This window comes from Cydia splendana, chromosome 6 (assembly GCF_910591565.1).
Source record: "Cydia splendana chromosome 6, ilCydSple1.2, whole genome shotgun sequence".
Taxonomy (NCBI): Eukaryota; Metazoa; Arthropoda; class Insecta; order Lepidoptera; family Tortricidae; genus Cydia; species Cydia splendana.
Genome location: NC_085965.1, coordinates 1,990,970 through 2,011,367, shown reverse-complemented (window position 1 = coordinate 2,011,367; position 20,398 = coordinate 1,990,970). Strand labels below are relative to the sequence as shown.

The 20,398-nt window shown below is 42.9% G+C and overlaps 1 protein-coding gene across 1 annotated transcript in view; it reads right to left on the bottom strand.

Moving 5' to 3' along the window:
- LOC134791256 (protein shuttle craft) overlaps positions 1–20,043 on the bottom strand; it is a 36,719-nt gene extending 16,676 nt beyond the window's left edge. Inside the window, exons 1-14 of the mRNA XM_063762238.1 lie at positions 19,843–20,043; positions 17,973–19,737; positions 17,538–17,714; positions 17,123–17,253; positions 16,886–16,974; positions 16,325–16,488; positions 12,835–13,039; positions 12,435–12,559; positions 11,182–11,309; positions 10,249–10,402; positions 8,112–8,308; positions 2,736–2,860; positions 1,936–2,190; positions 1,438–1,527 (exon numbers count right to left, since the gene is read on the bottom strand). Of these exons, the coding sequence (XP_063618308.1) occupies positions 1,438–1,527; positions 1,936–2,190; positions 2,736–2,860; positions 8,112–8,308; positions 10,249–10,402; positions 11,182–11,309; positions 12,435–12,559; positions 12,835–13,039; positions 16,325–16,488; positions 16,886–16,974; positions 17,123–17,253; positions 17,538–17,714; positions 17,973–19,587 (3,455 nt within the window). The 5' untranslated portion in view covers positions 19,588–19,737; positions 19,843–20,043. The remainder of the gene's footprint in view (positions 1–1,437; positions 1,528–1,935; positions 2,191–2,735; positions 2,861–8,111; positions 8,309–10,248; positions 10,403–11,181; positions 11,310–12,434; positions 12,560–12,834; positions 13,040–16,324; positions 16,489–16,885; positions 16,975–17,122; positions 17,254–17,537; positions 17,715–17,972; positions 19,738–19,842) is intronic.
- Positions 20,044–20,398: the final 355 nt, after the last annotated feature.

Sequence of the window (20,398 nt, the reverse complement as noted above, 5' to 3'; positions counted from 1 at the left end):
AATATACGGGGGAATACGGTGGCGGCAGTGTGGGCCGTACCGCGACTGTGATCGCGCGCATTCGAGTACGCTACCCGCCCGCTCGCATTTGTCTGCTCTGACGGTACGCCTTAATTTTTTTGATCATGACTATGAACAGAGGCAATAGTATAAGTAAGGTACTAGATTGAAAAGCTTGATTATATCACTATTGTATACAATACTTTTTCTACGAATCAACAAAAATAATACTTTAAACTAGTAGAATCATACAAACAAACCAAACCAAAAGTATACACTGTATACAGCTAAGATACGGGAGCAGCCGCGATACCTTCATAATACTGGTACGCGCCCCGGCCGCCGCGTTGGTTGGTCAATGACACCTTCTCGTAACTCATGAGGCCCTGGTACTTGCTCCGCGCTAAATTCAATTTTTAGACAGTTGTTTTCCCGATTTTGGTACGGTGGCCAAAATGGAGACTAACAAGCAACACTAAGTGGTTTTCGTAGTCTATGGATGTTGCTATATTAAGGGTGTCACATGCGCGTTTCTGATTTATTACCCAATTGTTTCTACTATACAACCTAAAATTAATAATTAATTTGAGCTATGGTTTTGTTTCGCCCTCTTGACCGCGGCGAGCTGTAATTGGTCATTTTCATTATAGTTGACTAAACTGTATCGAAATGAATATTATAGTTGAGTTGGGAGCCCGTACATTAAAAATACCCATTTGCAGTTTGGTATAAGAAATCTTAATTCAAAAATTACAGTCGTACAGTAGAAAAAAAATATAGTGTCTCAATAACGACTCCTCAAACCCGGACTTGTCATTCTTCATAATACCTACTTGCCCATGCTTCCCTAAAACCTTTTTACTAAATTTATACGTAAGGATGAGAATTTACTTTACTTTAACCGCTAACAATAAAGCGTTCCGAACATGCAGAAACCGGAGGATTTTTTTCTGTATCGAATTTATAATTTTTTTAATAACTGCCATTTCCTAATGTTAATATTTAAAAAGCGTTTTATTTATACTTCATTTATGAATTGATAGAACATTTCATTATATTATAATAAATAGAAACGTAGTGCTACTCATAATATGCAAATAATATTTAACTAAAAATAAAAGTGACAACCCTAAGCGCCAACGCAAGAGTAGGCAAATAACTTGCCGAGCGGCCTTAGATTCACTACTGTTCTTAGTGTACTGTGCTAAGGCGATGAGTGGGTTGGTCCAAGTCATGCTGGAATATGGAATCTTTTGCTGTTCCACTGGGGAACGAAGACAAGTTCGCTCGGACGTACTTTACCACCTTGAGAATAAACAGGGAGGGGAGTGGAAATAGAGAGACACAAAGTGTTTCGTTGTCGTAGCGATAGCGATTGTCACCTTGGCTAGGCCGGCAGTTAACAGTGTTAAAGGTGTGATAAAACATAAAACTTACGTTTTGAGCATGGAGGCGGGGCGCTGAACTTCCGACAAATCCACAGAACCGCCATCTTGCATCTTCGACGCGGCCAACGCACTCATTATTCTGCAAAAATTACTTTCATCAAATACAGATACCAAATAAATAGTAGAGTGTATAACTCAGGCATAAATGTCCATTTTTATCCTCGACTAATATAATAAATTGCCTCGGATAAAAATGGATCGCTTTATGCCCTTGTTGTACAACAGCGGTCGGCAACAGGCGGCCCGCGACTCCCGCGAGCCTCCTGGCTATTTTGTATGTAATATTGACAAACGACTATGTCTGCTAAAGTCACAAATATTACCAAAGTGCGGCCCGCGTCAACTTCGTTAACTACTATGTGACCCTTGGCTGCTAAAAGGTGGCCGGCCACTGTTGTACAATCTACTATTTTTACCGTTTCATATCTCTGAAATTTGCAAAATATCAAGTCTTTAAGACAGTAATACAATACAATATACCACTTACTTCGCTAGATCTCGAGCGTTTTCGTGACACGATCGTTCGGCAGTTCGCCTCCCGCACGGGCAGGTAGCTCGCACGAGCTTGCGGCACGGAGCGCTGCTCGGACAAGCTGGCTTGTCGGCTTTGTCGCCCTTGTCAGCTTTGTCGCCCTTGTCAGCTTTGTCACCCTTGTCAGCTTTGTCGCTGTCGCCCGAGTGGCACGGAGCGGCGCACGGGTGGCCGCAGCTTGGGCGCTTCTCGTTGCATGGCTGAGTGCATCTGGGTGGCAAAAATGAGAAGTTTAACCTTTTGGACGACAATGACCGATATATCCGCACCGCAGGTTCAACGCCAAAGACCGATTAATCGGTCACAGACCACAGAGCAACATAGACCTACGTGCGTATGCATAAAGTTCAGTTTCAGTTTTGACACTTCGGTGACGTGGCGTGCGAGAGACAGTTTTTGTATTTGTCTGAACTATACATCTTCATACAGATGTAGTGCATATTTGTTTTCCATCGTATTTTCTCGGAAACGTTCGTATTTGTCATGCTACTTCAGTCAATTTCAGTACTCTTTGTACCGAGACTGACTGAAATAGCACGTTCGTACGTTTCCATGAAAATACGATGGATGAATTATGAATTTTTAAATTCATGTTCAAACTAAAGAAAAGATGAAAATATTCCCTAGTTCAAATCAAATCAGAGTAGCTTACTTAGAGCAATAAGACTAGGGAGTCGCGAGGCTGTAATTGTGCCTTTAATAAAAAAAATCGTTACCAGAGTCTTTGTTTAGAATAAAATTAAAAAAGTACTCACTTGCCGGCGTCGCACGGGCCTTTGTGGCACGTCTTCTGGCAAGTATGCTTGCCGCAAGGCAGAGGTTTGCCGCACGGCAGCCCGCACGAGAACTCTTCTTGTGAGCATGGGATCGTTTTGCGTTCCTGTACAATATTATATGGAATAGATTAGTAATTGGTAAGATAAGCCAAGCGGCAATAGTATCTAAATTTAGAGCATTTGATGTCCTTTTTAATAACAAAACTTCCGTGAGACTCCGACATATTTATCGAATTTGAATCGTGATTGTGGTTGGTCAGTGCCTCCGAGCTGGAAAACTGTTTTGGGTAGTACGTCGGTGGGCAGTGTGGACGAACCATTAGCGAATGACATGACGTAGTGTGTTGTGTGCAACCCATCATTAGACAATAATGCTGAAAACCACCCAAGTAACATTTTAGTCCTATAATTTTAGTTTTTATCGCTAAAAGCTTGTATAGACGTCGTATTAAGGTTTCAGAGATGACCACCTGTCGTATAAAAGCGCTTGGCAACACCTTTTTGCTCTATAGGCTTATACAGCTAATATATTCTATAAGCAATTGATGTAAAGGTTTACATCATCATTTTATAGAGCCGTTACAGGCGTGTACTATAACAGGTTCAAATATAATCACTATAGAGCAATATTACTGTATAATAGTATTTGGAATCACTTTTATGCAACTAATTTGCGCTATTAAGGTTCCCTGCCAAGCCGCTATAGTTTTGTGTTTTAATAGTGACAAAAACCCAACTATACAACGATTTTAGGATATAGTGGCTTTAGAGATGACTGCTATAGTACATAATACTTTAGTAGTTTGCGCTATTAAGGTTCCCTGCAAGCCGCTATAGTTTTGTGTTTTAACAGTGAGAAAAACCCAACTATACAACGATTTTAGGATATAGTGGCTTTAGAGATCACTGCTATAGTACATAATACTTTAGTAGTTTGCGCTATTAAGGTTCCCTGCAAGCCGCTATAGTTTTGTGTTTAAATAGTGACAAAAACCCAACTATACAACGATTATAGGATATAGTGGCTTTAGAGATCACTGCTATAGTACATAATACTTTAGTAGTCATATGAACACTATTATAGAACTGTTTTGCTCTATAGTAGCGTTTTTGGGACATATTTATAGCGTTAAAAAGCGCTTTAGTAGTTTTAAAATCCCTATTATATCTCATCGCTGTAAACGTCACAATGACTCTTTTATATCACAAAACTGTTGTATAGTGGTTTTGTTTTTTCTTTTAAAAGACAACAGCGTTATAGCTGAGTTTTTATGTCTTTTATAAACCGAGTTAGATACATAAAGGTAGAAAACGACTACTTGTAAATGATCAATTTGATCTGTAATGGCTACTTATATCTTGCTTATATAAGTTCAGGCCTAAGCCACATAATGTGGTTCCGTACAAAATATTTTTATATTTTAATGAATTGATAAAAAAGACCCCAGTGATATTAGTGATTGTAGGTGAGATTTATCATCAATGATTTAATACAAGCATAAAATCGTGACGGTTTAGATATTTATCGACATCCATTATTAGCACATTTTTTTTACCAATCTCATTGAAAAAGGAAACAACAGTAATGACTACATCTAAATTAAAAAAAAATCCTATATCTTTCTAAAGAGTTTGTAGGTGCAACTGGGTCACAGCAAAATTCTTTTGGAACCCTAATTTTAATCATGATGGCGGTGAATATTTCGTCCTAAGTTCTATAGTTAGCCTATAAAAGCGTCGGATTTACTTCTTGGCTGTATAGTAGTAACTATGGTGAATATCATAATATTTTATTAAATTATTTTATTAAAAACATAAATAAATCGAGGGGGCATTTAAAATTCCTCATTAACCTAATACTATTCTAACGGTAAAACTTCCGTCCCATATACTTTTTGCACTAAAGACCGAATTATTCGACATCTAAATGGCGCATATTAATATAACGTCTTTATTTATCACCATTTTACTTAGTACCGTTTTTGTGAAGTAAACACACAACAAGTAGTAAAGGAACTATGAATTCTACAATAGTATAAAAAAGCACTATAATAGAATTTCAAATACTACTATAGTATAAAACAAGCACTATAATGGAATCTCAAATGCTACTATAGTATAAATTAACACTATAATGGCGTTTCTGACAACAAATTAGCACAAGAGTCATGCATTACATCACTTTTATAGACCTAAAACGTCACGGCTGACACTGCTACAGGTCTACTATATCACTGAATGGCACTAAAGATACGCCATTTCGGCTTTATACAACCTTCTTAGGTCTTTTATAGGACCTTAGGTGGTATTTAGGAAACGTTCTATTGACCACTATAGTACCACAAATTGTTACTTGGGCAGGCACGGGCGCGGAGGGCACCGGTCCGCCAAAACGCGTAAGGCGTCTCTCCTCTCTTTCTACCGCACGGCGAAAATGTATGCCTGAGCCTGCTGTTTCATATAGGCGGCGCAGGGCGCTTGCGTGACTTTATGATATGATATGATTTATTTATCTCACAATATACAATGTCACTCAAAATTACACATGGTAAATTTTTAGGAATTTATGTTATCTTATGTGTGACGGACAATGTTATTCACCAAAGAACTTTAGTCATAACCAGGGATGTTACGGAGCTCCGTTTCCGTTTCCGTTAAGGCGGAACTTCCGTTTGGTATTACACATCCGTTTCTGTTCCGGTTCCGTTATGTTTGAAACGGAAGTTATAACGGATGTCAATGCTTCGCGCGGCGGCGGCGTACATCAAAAACAAACAGGTTCATACCAGTCATTCGCTCATCGCCCCGCTTGCCACGTGCTACGCTAATTTGTTGTTTGTTTGTATACTTTGTTTTATTCGTCTTATTAAAATTAAAATCGTATGTGTTCTGTTGTGTACTGACCACTGACTGTGTGTAGTGTGTGTGGTGAATGTTAGTGTGTAAAAAAACGAACAATGAAGCCGAAATCAAGTTCGATTTGGAACTATTTTGATGAAGTTAGTGGGGACACGGCTAAGTGTAAACTTGGTCTGAAGATTTATTCCAGAAAGGGGAAAACGACTACATCCTTAAAAAGTAATTTGAAGTGTATGCATTAGGGTGGTCCTTATTTCGTCGATGTTATATTTTTCTACGGGGCACCCGCGTAATGTAAAATCTACCCCTAAAAAACCAATGTAATTTATTTTCAGAATTTTTAAATACATTATAGGGGTTGCTACCGCACTTTGAAAATTTAAACCCTCCATACAAAATGCTATTTTTTTATTTATTTATTTTTCGATTTTCGTTGTGGGGCGAAGAGTCTGGGTGTATTAATGTGCAACTTAACATAAAATAACGCCGCTGATTTTTTTAAATTATTTATTTATATTTTAGGGGTTCTAAGACTTCTAAGTACTAACAAAATGCTATTTTTTTATTTATTTATTTTTCGATTTTCGTTGTGGGGCGAAGAGTCTGGGTGTATTAATGTGCAACTTAACATAAAATAACGCCGCTGATTTTTTTAAATTATTTATTTATATTTTAGGGGTTCTAAGACTTCTAAGTACTACTTAAAATTCGTATACTGTTTTTAATACACCTACCCTTAACATCTCGTCCACCTATCACTCAGGCTCCGTTTCTGGTTCCGGTTCCGTTTTCGGTTCCGTTTCCGTTTCCGGTTCCGTTAAACTAAATTGAAAACATCTGTTTCCGTTTTCGGTTCCGATAAAACCACATCCGTTACATCCCTGGTCATAACGTATCATAATCAGGTCAATTATTTAAAACTGGACTTTTATATTAAGCAATATTTATTAAGCGAGGTCTGCAAGGTACTTCGAGCAACACGGAAGGGAGGCGGCATTCGCACTATTTCCCCTCTGCCGAGGTACAAGATCAACTGATCTAGCGCGGGTAATAAAACTAGTTGCCTAGTTGTGAACACAGCAGCAGAAAAAATGCCTAATTGCTTGGTTTTTTGTCGTAAAAAGAGGTCGGAGACATCAAATTTACAAAAAGAAGGTGTTACATTTCACATGTAATATTTTTTTTACATATCATACGTTTAATTACATTTAAACACAATTATTATATTTTAGTCTCATGTAATTGTTGGATTTATCGATTTTGCTCGCCCAGTACAAATCGGTCGAGCGACAAATCCGACTTCTCATCTGTCAGAATACAATAAAATACTTCGACGAAAATGTGTTAGTGTGCGTGATGTGACACTTGTGAGTCGTCCGTACACAAAAAGAGATCGAGGTTTGCAAGATTTGTCTTTGACGTGTGTCATTTTCTATGTATTTGTGTCGTCATTACAGATTGGATTTTGTATGTAAGTGTGTGAGAAGTGCGACTGTGTGCACCTTTCCCCCCGCAAAAAATGGCAGAAAGATTTGTACGGTAAGATATCGCTTGGGCCCCTCCCTTCCGATATGTCGGAAGCCGGTGTTGCTCGAAGGCAAGGTAACTTTAGAATTTCTATTCGAATTTTAAACAATTAACGCTACAAATTTAAGCTCACTGGCCAGCAATTTCGGAACTAAAGTTTTTCAATAGAAAGGAGGATGGGTCAATTATACTTAGTGCTGCAATATATAGATGGTCAAGCAAATCTTGTCAGTAGAAAAAGGCGCGAAATTCAAATTTTCTATGAGACGATATCCCTTCGCGCCTACATTTTTCAAATTTGCCGCCTTTTTCTACTGACAAGATCTGCTTGACCAAGTATAGTATCCCATATTTACTTCAAAGTTAATTGTCTGAGATTTTTGGCATCAAAGTTCAATAATTTTAGGCTAAAAAACTGGTTTTCTGGCCATAACTTTTGTGTTAATTAGTTTAAAATTAAAACACATTTTTCGAGACGTCAAAGACGAACCCAAATATGTAGATTTCGTACATGTAAGATCCTTTACAGCAAACTAGATACGAACAAAGAATTTTTTTTTGACAATGTTTAAAAAATTCTTAAAAAACCGGACAAGTGCGAGTCGGATTCGCCCACCGAGGGTTCCGTACTTTTTAGTATTTGTTGTTATAGCGGCAACAGAAATACATCATCTGTCAAAATTTCAACTGTCTAGCTATCACGGTTCGTGAGATACAGCCTGGTGACAGACAGACAGATGGACAGACAGACAGTGGAATTTTAGTAACAGGGTCCCGCCGTTTTGACCCTTTAGGTACGGGACCCAAAAAGAAATGTCAAACAGGTGACAAATAAAAGAAAGTACGATATATTAACTATCTTATGAAGTGTTGTTGTGTTTGAAGTTTCTTAATCTCTCGAGTCGTGGATGTGATAAAGTGTCCGAATGACGATCAGACCACTGAGACTCCAGGGCTTAAAGTACATACCTCGTGTTGGCCGTGGCAGCGCTTGGCCGTGAGCACGACGCAGGGCGGGCAGGGGCCGGAGTGGCAGGCGTGCAGCGCCGGGTGGCCGCAGCCCCGCGGCCGGCGGCACGGCGCGCTGCAGGCGGGCCGCTTGGCGCCGCACGGCACCGGCGGGAGGATCACCTCGGCGCCGCACTCGCAGCTTAGCTCTTCGAAACCTGGGAGGAAAGATAATGTCACTAGCATAGAGAAATAATAATAAGACAAGAGTGCTCACTCCATACATCAGTTTTGGTACCAAAACCGACCGGAAAGTCTAATGCTCAACAACATAAGACTTTCCGGTCGGTGCTTCATCTATTGCCAAGTAGCATAGTACTGATAATTCCACTACTCGATGCTAGATGTCGACTATGAAAATAATAGTCTTTTTGGTACCAAAACTGATGTATGGAGTGAGCAATCTATGTATTTTTTCTCAATGGTGTACTAGTGGTTCGACCCAAGATTTGCAAAAATGCTCTTTCATTTAGTATCAAATTCGACCATCTACCGAATTCACCTCAATTTGTGATTTTCTCACCGAGTTGACCAGTTTATCAGGACTGATACACTGGTATGATTCTAACTGAACGTAAGGTTTTCACTTCGCTTTATTGATAAACGTGTACGGCCTGAGTGGCGAGCGTCCGGCGGAGCCTTTTGCCGAACGGCGAGAGGCAAACTCACCTGTGCAGCGTACATACAAAAAGGCCGCATACATACATTTATTTGATATAAATAAACGTCACACACTTTATCCCTCTGCATGTTCCTACACCAACAACTAAGCACGACATGGCAGGTCAGAAGCTGTAAGCCTAACAAAGGAATTCCACTGTCTCCTATTGTGAGTAACAAAACGGTGAGTGAAGTGACATCAGGATGACACTACTCACTGGCGCGGGTACAGAGCGGGCAGTGGCCGGTGTGGCAGAACTGCTCGCAGCGGTGCAGCTGGCAGGCCAGCGTGCGGCCGCACACGACGCCGCAGCGGTGTGTGGTGGCGGCGCAGCAGCAGTCGCGGCAGCGGTGTGGAGACAGTACTTACTGGCGCGGGTACAGGGCGGGCAGTGGCCGGTGTGGCAGAACTGCTCGCAGCGGTGCAGCTGGCAGGCCAGCGTGCGGCCGCACACGACGCCGCAGCGGTGTGTGGTGGCGGCGCAGCAGCAGTCGCGGCAGCGATGTGGAGACAGTACTTACTGGCGCGGGTACAGGGCGGGCAGTGGCCGGTGTGGCAGAACTGCTCGCAGCGGTGCAGCTGGCAGGCCAGCGTGGGGTCACACACGACGCCGCAGCTGTGTGTGGTGGCAGCGCAACAGCAGTCGCGGCAGCGGTGTGTGGAGACAGTACTTACTGGCGCGGGTACAGGGCGGGCAGTGGCCGGTGTGGCAGAACTGCTCGCAGCGGTGCAGGTGGCAGGCCAGCGTGCGGCCGCACACGACGCCGCAGCGGTGTGTGGTGGCGGCGCAGCAGCAGTCGCGGCAGCGGTGTGGAGATAGTACTTACTGGCGCGGGTACAGGGCGGGCAGTGGCCGGTGTGGTAGAACTGCTCGCAGCGGTGCAGCTGGCAGGCCAGCGTGCGGCCGCACACGACCCCGCAGCGGTGTGTGGTGGCGGCGCAGCAGCAGTCGCGGCAGCGGTGTGGAGACAGTACTTACTGGCGCGGGTACAGGGCGGGCAGTGGCCGGTGTGGCAGAACTGCTCGCAGCGGTGCAGCTGGCAGGCCAGCGTGCGGCCGCACACGACGCCGCAGCGGTGTGTGGTTGCGGCGCAACAGCAGTCGCGGCAGCGGTGTGGAGACAGTACTTACTGGCGCGGGTACAGGGCGGGCAGTGGCCGGTGTGGCAGAACTGCTCGCAGCGGTGCAGCTGGCAGGCCAGCGTGCGGCCGCACACGACGCCGCAGCGGTGTGTGGTGGCGGCACAGCAGCAGTCACGGCAGCGGTGTGTGGAGACAGTACTTACTGGCGCGGGTACAGGGCGGGCAGTGGCCGGTGTGGCAGAACTGCTCGCAGCGGTGCAGCTGGCAGGCCAGCGTGCGGTCACACACGACGCCGCAGCTGTGTGTGGTGGCGGCGCAGCAGCAGTCGCGGCAGCGGTGTGGAGACAGTACTTACTGGCGCGGGTACAGGGCGGGCAGTGGCCGGTGTGGCAGAACTGCTCGCAGCGGTGCAGCTGGCAAGCCAGCGTGCGGCCGCACACGACGCCGCAGCGGTGTGTTGTGGCGGCGCAACAGCAGTCGCGGCAGCGGTGCCGGCCGCAGGACAATTTCTGTACCAAAAATACAACATGAAGAACAGATTTTTTTGGATAAGGCAACAGGGTCGCATTACATTACTGTCTTTCATTGTAAGCGAGGCACATACGAATTTGAACCGAACTTGTCTTGACCAGTAGGCCGTTGGCAGAAGTGTCGAGTGGCGCAACAGTATCTCGCCCGCGAGATAGACTACCCGTCTTTTTGTCACTGTATTAATTAGAGAAGGACGGGTGATCTATCTCGAAGGCGAGATACTGTCGCGCCACTCCTGTGCGAAGCCTACCTACAGAGGCTGCCTCTAATTCGTACGGATAAGCACAAGGATGTACAACTTGTGTCTACATTTAGACAATGTGAGTTATAAACTGAAATAAATACTGAAATATTTTTCAGAAATAATTTAATTTGTTCAAATACTTTAATGTGTATTTAATTACACAAACGGGTCTACCGCGATATAATTTCATTGTTTTTACATTAAACTTTAACGGGTAGCTGCAATTTCTTTGTCTACCCCAAACATTTTTATAAACTAATTTCGGGTAGTTTAGTGGTGTTTTATTAATATCTCTGTTGACATTTGTTGGGACGTCAGTCTTTCCGTGACCACAGCTGGTGCAACTCAGCTGAAACGTCGGAATTAAAGGTAAAAACAATGGAATTATATCGCGGTAGACCCGTTTGTGTAATTAAATATGTGTACAAAACGCGAGAGTTTAAAGTGTTATACTTTAATGTGAGTTATAACAAAATGATCCATATTTTAGAATGAACAGCTCTATATCCTCACCTTGTTACACTTTTTCTGACAGAAGACATTGTCCAGCATCTGTGGAAGGTCGGAGCAGGGCACCTCGCGGCTGGAGTGGCCGCAGCGGCATGGCAGCAGGGTCTTATCCGGACATACAGGGCAGGCACCTGTGGAGCAGGTACTCAAATGTTATAAAATATTTTTATGCGGTCAGTGAATACTAATATTTGGTTTTAACCATATTTGTGTCAGTCTAGTCAATGGTCCCACTTTGCTTACCATAAGGACGAGATTTGCTTACTGAATAACCCGTCAAAGCGTCCTTATGGCAAGCGACAAAGTGGGTCTCTTTGCTTGGAAACGACACATTTGGTTGATAAAACCGGTTTGGAAATGAAAAGCGTTAACCGAGCAAGTACCCAAGATGGCAGATTATGCGATTTTGGTATTAAGAAAAGGTAATAAATAGGGTAGTACATATTTGCTGAGAGGGTCGAATGGATTTACCCGAGTTTGAAGTTAAGCAACACAGTTTACCTTGGTGGCATTCCAGTTTGCAGAAGTGCCTGTCGCCTTCCGGTCCGCACGGGAGCGGCTTGGCGCAGATATTCCCGCACTATGGTATCGGGTCCGTGCAAGACTTGCGCTTGTCTTTGGGTAGCCTGTGTGATCCACAACTATAGTTTACCTTCATGACACTCCAGTTTGCAGAAGTGCCTGTCGCCTTCCGGTCCGCACGGGAGCGGCTTGGCGCAGATATTCCCGCACAATGGTATCGGGTCCGTGCAGGACTTGCGCTTGTCTTTGGGTAGCCTGTGTGATCTACAACTATAGTCTACCTTCATGACACTCAAGTTTACAGAAGTGCCTGTCGCCTTCCGGTCCGCACGGGAGCGGCTTGGCGCAGATATTCCCGCACAATGGTATCGGGTCCGTGCAGGACTTGCGCTTGTCTTTGGGTAGCATGTGTGATCTACAACTATAGTCTACCTTCATGACACTCCAGTTTGCAGAAGTGCCTGTCGCCTTCCGGTCCGCACGGGAGCGGCTTGGCGCAGATATTCCCGCACAATGGTATCGGGTCCGTGCAGGACTTGCGCTTGTCTTTGGGTAGCCTGTGTGATCTACAACTATAGTCTACCTTCATGACACTCAAGTTTACAGAAGTGCCTGTCGCCTTCCGGTCCGCACGGGAGCGGCTTGGCGCAGATATTCCCGCACAATGGTATCGGGTCCGTGCAAGACTTGCGCTTGTCTTTGGGTAGCATGTGTGATCTACAACTATAGTTTACCTTCATGGCACTCCAGTTTGCAGAAGTGCCTGTCGCCTTCCGGTCCGCACGGGAGCGGCTTGGCGCAGATATTCCCGCACAATGGTATCGGGTCCGTGCAGGACTTGCGCTTGTCTTTAGGTAACCTGTAACGAAAATGTTTGTTAAATAGTACATTACGATACAAGTACGAAAAGTAGGAAATTCGCTACAAGTGGTGATAAATTGAAACACGACCGAAGGGAGTGTTGTAAGTCGATACGAGTTGCGAATGACCTTTTCCCACGTCTATTCTAAAACGTTTTACAGTACATATGGCCCTTTAAATTTTCGACATAAACACGTATTGTGCTAATTACCGCACTAGGGCGGTAAAGTAGCACCAAAAAAATTGTCACAAAAAAAAGTTTAGTAGACGTACTTGGTCCGGCCGCAGGGGCACGTGAGCACGCTGGCGGGCAGCAGCGCGCAGGGCTGGCAGGGCGGGGCGTGGCAGCGCGCGCGGCACACGTGCGCGCCGCACGCCAGCACGCGCGAGCACGAGGCGCCGCACGACCACGTCGCGGACGCCCCGGTGGCCGCGCAGCACGGCACGGAGCGCGACATCGCGGCTGGGCAGTGGCACACTAGGAAAAAACATGTGTTAAAAAATATAAATCTGCAACTTGTGGTATCTTTTTTTTATTTTTTGTTATAGGATAATTTTTTTTACACAGATCGACCTAGTCCCACAGTAAGCTCAATAAGGCTTGTGTTGCAGTAGCGTGCACAGAGATTTGGGACTGGGTAGGCAAAATTATATCAGAAAACCGGGCAAGTGCGAGTCGGACTCGCGCACGAAGGGTTCCGTACCATAATGCAAAAAAAGGCAAAAAAAAAACGGTCACCCATCCAAGTACTGACCCTGCCCTACGTTTATTTATTTATTTATTTATTTATTTATTTCCAAATATGCAAGTTTACAGTTCTAGACCAAAGCACTTACATACTACAATAATTAACATTAAATTACATTATATTAATACATGCATGTCACAGAATAATTCAAACCTTATTTCTAAAATATATACAGCCATATTATTAAATTACATTATAAATAATTTGCGAGTTAACATTATAAGAAATCATTAATTTTATTTTATATAAGTAAGTCAAATATAATACCATCATAATAATATATAAATCATGTCAAGTTTGAATTACGTTGCTTAACTTCGGTCAAAAATCACGTTTGTTGTATGGGAGCCCCACTTAAATCTTTATTTTATTCTGTTTTTAGTGTTTGTTGTTATAGCGGCAACAGAAATACATCTGTGAAAATTTCAACTGTCTAGCTATCACGGTTCGTGAGATACAGCCTGATGACAGACGGACGGACGGAAGGACAGCAGAGTCTTAGTAATAGAGTCCCGTTTTACCCTTTGGGTACGGAACCTTAAAAAATGAGAGCTACTAACTCACCAAAAAAATTGCGTGATGGTTTTCATTTTGTTGTCAAGTCTTTTCAATTACTTCTTTTTTTGGCTAAACGAAAGCTTCGAAAACGCATCATTTTTAATAGTTTGCACACACACACACCCACACCCACACCCACAACTTTCACAGATAAAATTATCCATTTTTTCACTAATCGCACTTTATAATTTCCGGCAACTGTTAACTGTTATCTCATAAACTCACCAAAACAAACAAACAATGGCGACCGAATAAAAAATGTAAATAAACTTAACCAAATACTGTAAACGAATAAAAAAATAGTCTCGTTTTTGCACTAAATTACCATAGCAAATGCTACTTTTTAAAATAGTCACGTAAACATCGGAACTATTCGGAAACTTTCGGGCGTCATTCGTTTATGTTTGGTACGAAAGACACTGCCTATTGCGTCTAAATGTGTGCGTTACTTGTATAATTGTGTGCTCGTACTTATAGGAAGGCCCACTACACTGTAACCGCGTAACGACGATTCACGGGGAGGCACACATAGAAAGATTTAGACGGAAATGTTTTCTGTCTTTGCCGTGCAAGGCACGTAGCGGCGCTAGTGCCGCGTGGTGTAAACTTCGTCGCGTAGAATTATTATAGATGATGACTTGATGACAAAGCTTAACCGGTAGATGGAGCGCTTATTAATTTTTAGAATGTTTTAAGTTATATCGATTACTGATAGTACGATCAGGTATAAATTAAATTAAGTAGTTTAAGAGGATAGACATCGGAATTATAGTAGGGTAGGCAGTGCCTTTTTGCCTTTATGAAGTGCACGCCACTGTTGTGTTGTGGGTACTAGACGACGATATATATAAATACTTATATTTATACATAGAAACATCCATAACTCAGGAACAAATATTTGTGATGAACACACAAATAAATGCCCTTACCAGGATTCAAACCCGGGACCTCCTGTTTCATAGGCAGGGTCACTATCAACTAGGCTAGGAGGCCGTTCTTGTCTGGTTCATCGGTGTAAGTCTACTAACATATCTTGCTCGACGGAGGCCCTATCCTTCTGTGTCTATGGTCAGATCAGCTTGATGGTACTCTAATATTGCATTATCAACCAACTTACATAGGTATGTCAGATTTCTGCTTAATCAAAAAATGGAAAGTGGGTTTAATTTAGCTTGCAAGACTTAATTACAGACAGAGTCAACGCGACAGATGAAATTAAATAAAAACTTATAAAGACCGAAACCCTTCTGCAGTTCGTTTTATGAATGAATGAATCAAAATCTTTATTTCAATTTTCTTTATCTTGACACCCTTCGGCCATAACACCAGTGGCGTGCCTACGGTTTCGGAGTAAGGCAAGCCGAAAGATATGTTTTCGTAATAAATGTCCAATCTGACTTTGAACTTAAATGAAGAATGAATGAATTTGCTAGCGTAAGTATCGCGGCGAGCTATCAAAGCGCACAGGGCATACTAGGTAGGTACCTACTACTATAACTACTAGATAAAATTTTACAAACATATCAGAGGGCCTACCTTCTTTCTCTGTTACTCTAATTACGCCTTAATTGGAGTAAACCAACAATCCTTGTGTTTTGTAAACGGCTGAACACAATTTTCTCTTAATGCGACTGACTTTTCTGAGAATACACAAGTCTGGTGTTGGTTTTGGCGCTGACATGATATCCCGTTTTTCTACAAAGTTTAACGATTTTACCTTGCCTTCGTTGAGTAATACGTGGACGCATGTCATACCGTCACAAGGAACAACTTCATCAATTGTTAACACTTCTAAACGTCACAACAAACAAACAAATCCACATTCACTACTTAATTCAAATTCACTTAAATAAATTGAGCTTTCGTTACTTCCGACTCGACTAAATAATAATACACTTGAAGTAAACGCGTGCCCGTCCGTGCGAACTTATGCAGCTAACTTCACACCAAAAGCCAGGCTTAAATCGCCATATAAAATTGCTATACATGCCAACAAATAGTTACATCGTTCTATGGCGGTTTGTAGGCTAAGATCGCCATATAAAATTGCTATACATGCCAACAAATAGTTACATCGTTCTATGGCGGTTTGTAGGCTAAGAGCGCCTAGAGGGGGACGAAAAAGCAAGCCCGGTTGCAAGCCAACGAGTGCGAGCAGGATAGCTAGAACATTCTACGCCTGATTTCTTTCGCGCGGACGAGGCGCCACCACGGCAAAAATTTGCAACACGCTGGCGCCGCGGTCCGCGCGCTGTTGCTTGAATTTAATAATACGGGTTCATTTGGCGCGCAGTTAAAAAATAATCTATATTGATTATTGATCACTACGTAATTTCGGTAAGGCAACTAAGGCAAGCCCGGCTTTTGGGCTTGTATGGAAGTACCGCCACTGCATAACACCTTTATTTATGAACATAAGAAGAAAAATCCATCACGAATATTAGCAAAAGGCATACCTTGCTCGACGGAGGCCCCACAAGCGTCGCACGGCCCCTCGTGGCACTCCTTCTCGCACGAGTGCACGCCACACTCCAGTTTACGGGAACACACTCGGCCGCAGACTTGAGGTAACTTGCTGCTGCAGAGGACGGAGCGGGTTTCAGCGCCGCAGCCACATTGCCTGGGAAAGATTTTTTTTAGATATTTTAGTATTAGAGGCGAAATCACTTTTTCTTATCACTCGTTGCCATGGTTACGTTCCCCTGAGTCACTCTTTAACCCTTTACCGCATACAATGCCATATTTGGCGGATATGTTATTCAACTCTACTGACAGTATTAAAGTACAAATTTAAACAAATATTTTTTATTACATGAAGTAAGGGGTTAAACCTTGATTTTGTGGCATTTAAGACTTCTTCCTAGCGATTGTCCCGGCTTATTGCCACAACTCATGTGGGCCTGGGGTCCACTTGGTAGCTAATCCCAAGTATTGTCGTAGGTGAAATGAAACCGAAGCAGCTGCAGAAGACAGCGGCAGCAGAACACATGACGCCCTGCCCACATCGAAGTACTTACTTGGAGACGGTGGCTTGGCAGGGCGGGCAGGGCCCGGGGTGGCACGGCAGCGTGCACGGGTGGGGGCAGGAGCGGGGCCGCTGACACGTCTGCGAACAACATATCATTATTACATGGCAATTTGTTTATTTAGTTTTGCACTAATGGAGTATCTCAAATTATAAAAGCTGTGAAAAATCATTGAAAATCAAACTTTTATGTATACATACATACATACATGTCTATTGTCTATCATACCTGTCCGCATGTGTGGGCTCCATGCTGCCCACGCTGGTAGTCGGGGCTCCGCACGGCGCCGCACATGCAGCGGTACTCCGAGGGAAGCTCGGAGCTCGTGTTCTGACAGGCAGGGCAGCGCCATTTTCCCTCTGCAAACAAACATTAAATTATAAACTGAAATAGATAACATACACTAAGAAAAAAGTGACCAAGTCCACGATGGCCGAGGCGGGAAACGAACCCACGTCTTCAGCCTACGCGGCTAACGTCCTGACCACTAAATGTATAAAACATTTTTAAGTCTTTGTTTTATATGAATGTAACCATGAAATACGTGTTTTTTTAAATAAATTATGTTTATGTTTATGGTTGCTGACAATGACATCTAGAAATAGTTGATCCACCAAAGAATCATTAAAAGAGACAATCTTACCTATGATGCTGCTCATGGCCCACTTCCTGATGCAGCGGAGATGCAGCACATGGTAGCAGTTGCCGCACGACCACACTGGGTCTATCTGCTTCACTCTCTCGCAGCACACCAGACATTCCAACGTTCCCTTGTCTAGTTGCTCGGAGAGACGCTCCCGTTGGGTCAGGTCTACGTTCCCTGTTAAAAGATTTTGTGTTAGAAACCGTTATGATAATAAGCCAAATGTGAAAATCAATAAGGACACCAATACAATACAGATTCAAATTCCACTAAATATGATCAGTGAATTAAAACGATACTCTAGCTAGACGAATGGGGACGCCGTTAGGTGATTGCTTCTTCATACAAACGTTTTTTCTACTATTTCTCACTGGGCATAAACAAAGTACTTTACAAACTAAGTATTAATAATAAAATTGAATTAATCAAACTTACCACCATGATCTATTTGCTTATTCCTGTTCCTTGGACTAAAAGTGGTTTCTGATCTTGAGCCTTTAGCATACCGATCCTCCCGATTATCCAGATAACCTTTAGCAAACTGCTCATCATCAGCTCTTTCCGTCGGCCTCACCCGCTGGCTTCCCGGCCAGTTCCTACTCCTGCCCGAGGCTTCTCCTCGCTCCGCTCTCCCACTCCTGACGTCCTGACTACCCTTAGCTGTACTGTTATAGTAAGTTCTATTATCAGCTTCTTTACTTTTAGACTTTTTATTTCCTCTGTCGTAACGAGAGTCGTAGCCACGGCCGTAGTCACGACTATTAAAGTCCTGGTTACGACCGTATTCACGATCCTGATTGTAGTCGTTATTACGACTATTGTAGTCACTGTCGCGGCCGTTGAAGTCGCGACGGTTATAGTCGGAGCGCCCTGAGTCAGCACCACGGTTGCTGTCTTGGCTTCGATTGTTAGAATCGTAATTTCGACTATTTGATTCGTAGTTGCGACTGCCGCCATCTCTCTCACGATTGCTAGAGTCATAATTACGATTATTGTATTCGTAGCGTTTTTTTGAGTCGTAGCTGCGGCTGTTGCCATCATTGTTACGACTGCTAGACTCATAGTGCCGGGCATCAGAATCTGTATTCCTATTTGAGTGGTTACGGTCTTGAGAGTCATGGTTACGGTCAGAATCATTATTCCGACTGCTTGATTCTTTATTGTAACTGTTGGAGTCATAGTTTCGGCTGCTCTCATTGTTACGGCTGGACTCATTGTTACGGCTGGACTCATTTTTACGGCCACTTTTATTTGAGTCATATTTTCGACTGGTGCCTTCATTATTACGATTGCTACACTCAGCACTATGTTTATTAGAATCATAACTATAAGTATTTGATTCATATTCACCACCATCAGGATCATTTTGACTATTAAGCTCATTGTATTGACTATCAGGTTCAATTTGACTACTTAAATTATTGTTACGACCTTCATTACGCCGCCTGCGGTCTTTTTCTGGTCTTTTCTTTGATTCCTGATCATTTCGAGGTTCATTTAAGCTACGGGAACTACTTGGTTGGGAAGACTTTTCTCTCCAGTTTCCGGCAGTATTATCCTTACTTTCCGACAGCCCATTGTAATTGGAAGAGTCTTCTGGAGGACTTGGTGGCTTCTGAGTTCCCTTTGGCACAAATTCTGTTGCTGTTGCTGTGAGATTTGATTTGAATACCATTTGATTGCTATAGCTAGGTTCTGATACATTCATTTGGCTATGTGATGTTTGGAGATCTGTACTATTAACAGCAGTTGATGTTGGATAGTATGGATTTTGAGAAGTTGAAGGCATGTTTTGGTATTCATACTGGTTGCTAGGGTAGTTTTGATACTGAGTGTTGCTGTATGAGGCAGAACTTGTCGCGGCGGCGTTACCGCCTTGCATTTGAGAGAGAAACTCTTGAAAGTTTACATACTGGTTAGGTTGTTCGTAAGTAGGTTGTGTGGGGGGATAGTACTGTTGATTTGAATATTGATTGCCTAATTCACCATTCCAGGTGTTGGAGCCCTGGTAATCCTGGTTGTAAGGATAAGAGTTGTTCCACTGAGACATCTTAACGACGGTAGAAAAATATTGCGAAATTATAAAGGAGGGGTGAATTGCCACGAAGAATTTAAAGGGTTTTTGCGGTTTGTTTTATAGTTTAAGGATGTGTGACCACAGGCCGAGGCCTGAGGCCTCGGATTTTGAGTGCTACCAAGTCTGAAAAATAAAGAAAACCAGATATTTATCAATTGTGGTGAAATTTAAATGATGATTAATCAACGTGGTACTTTGTGCGGTAAAGAGTGAATGTTTTGTACTTACCACTAGCTTGGTTTGTTGAGCACTTTTATTTGTATATGAATTACTATAAGTTGAAAGAAAAGAAACGAAATAAATTGAATTTATTGCAAAAACTTAAGCGGTATGACAAGATGATCGGAATCGGATGAGGGGTAGGAGGTCAACGTTGACGACTGCTTGACGTTGACAGTACGCGACCGTTCGAGGCTGTATTAAAAACGACAAAAGTGAAACGCCACAAATTACAATCACAATTTTATATTTGCATAAAAATTAAACGATTACTTAATTTTTATTTCTTTTATTATGGGTTTTTAGTATTGGTTTCTTTGATTTTTAACTTAAAATATGACAGGATTTTTTTTTTATAAACTGTATGTCTGGTACCGGGCTATAACCGCGAAAATCGAAGTTCGCAAATTGCGGTCATTTTTCTCTGTCACTCTTATTACGCCTTCCTTGGAGTAAAAGAGAAAGATCCCCGCAATTTGCGAATATCGGTTTTCGCGGTAGCCCCTCAGATCTACGCTTTATTACCCAAGGTGCACAGTGAGCAGTTATGTGTTTAATTATTTAC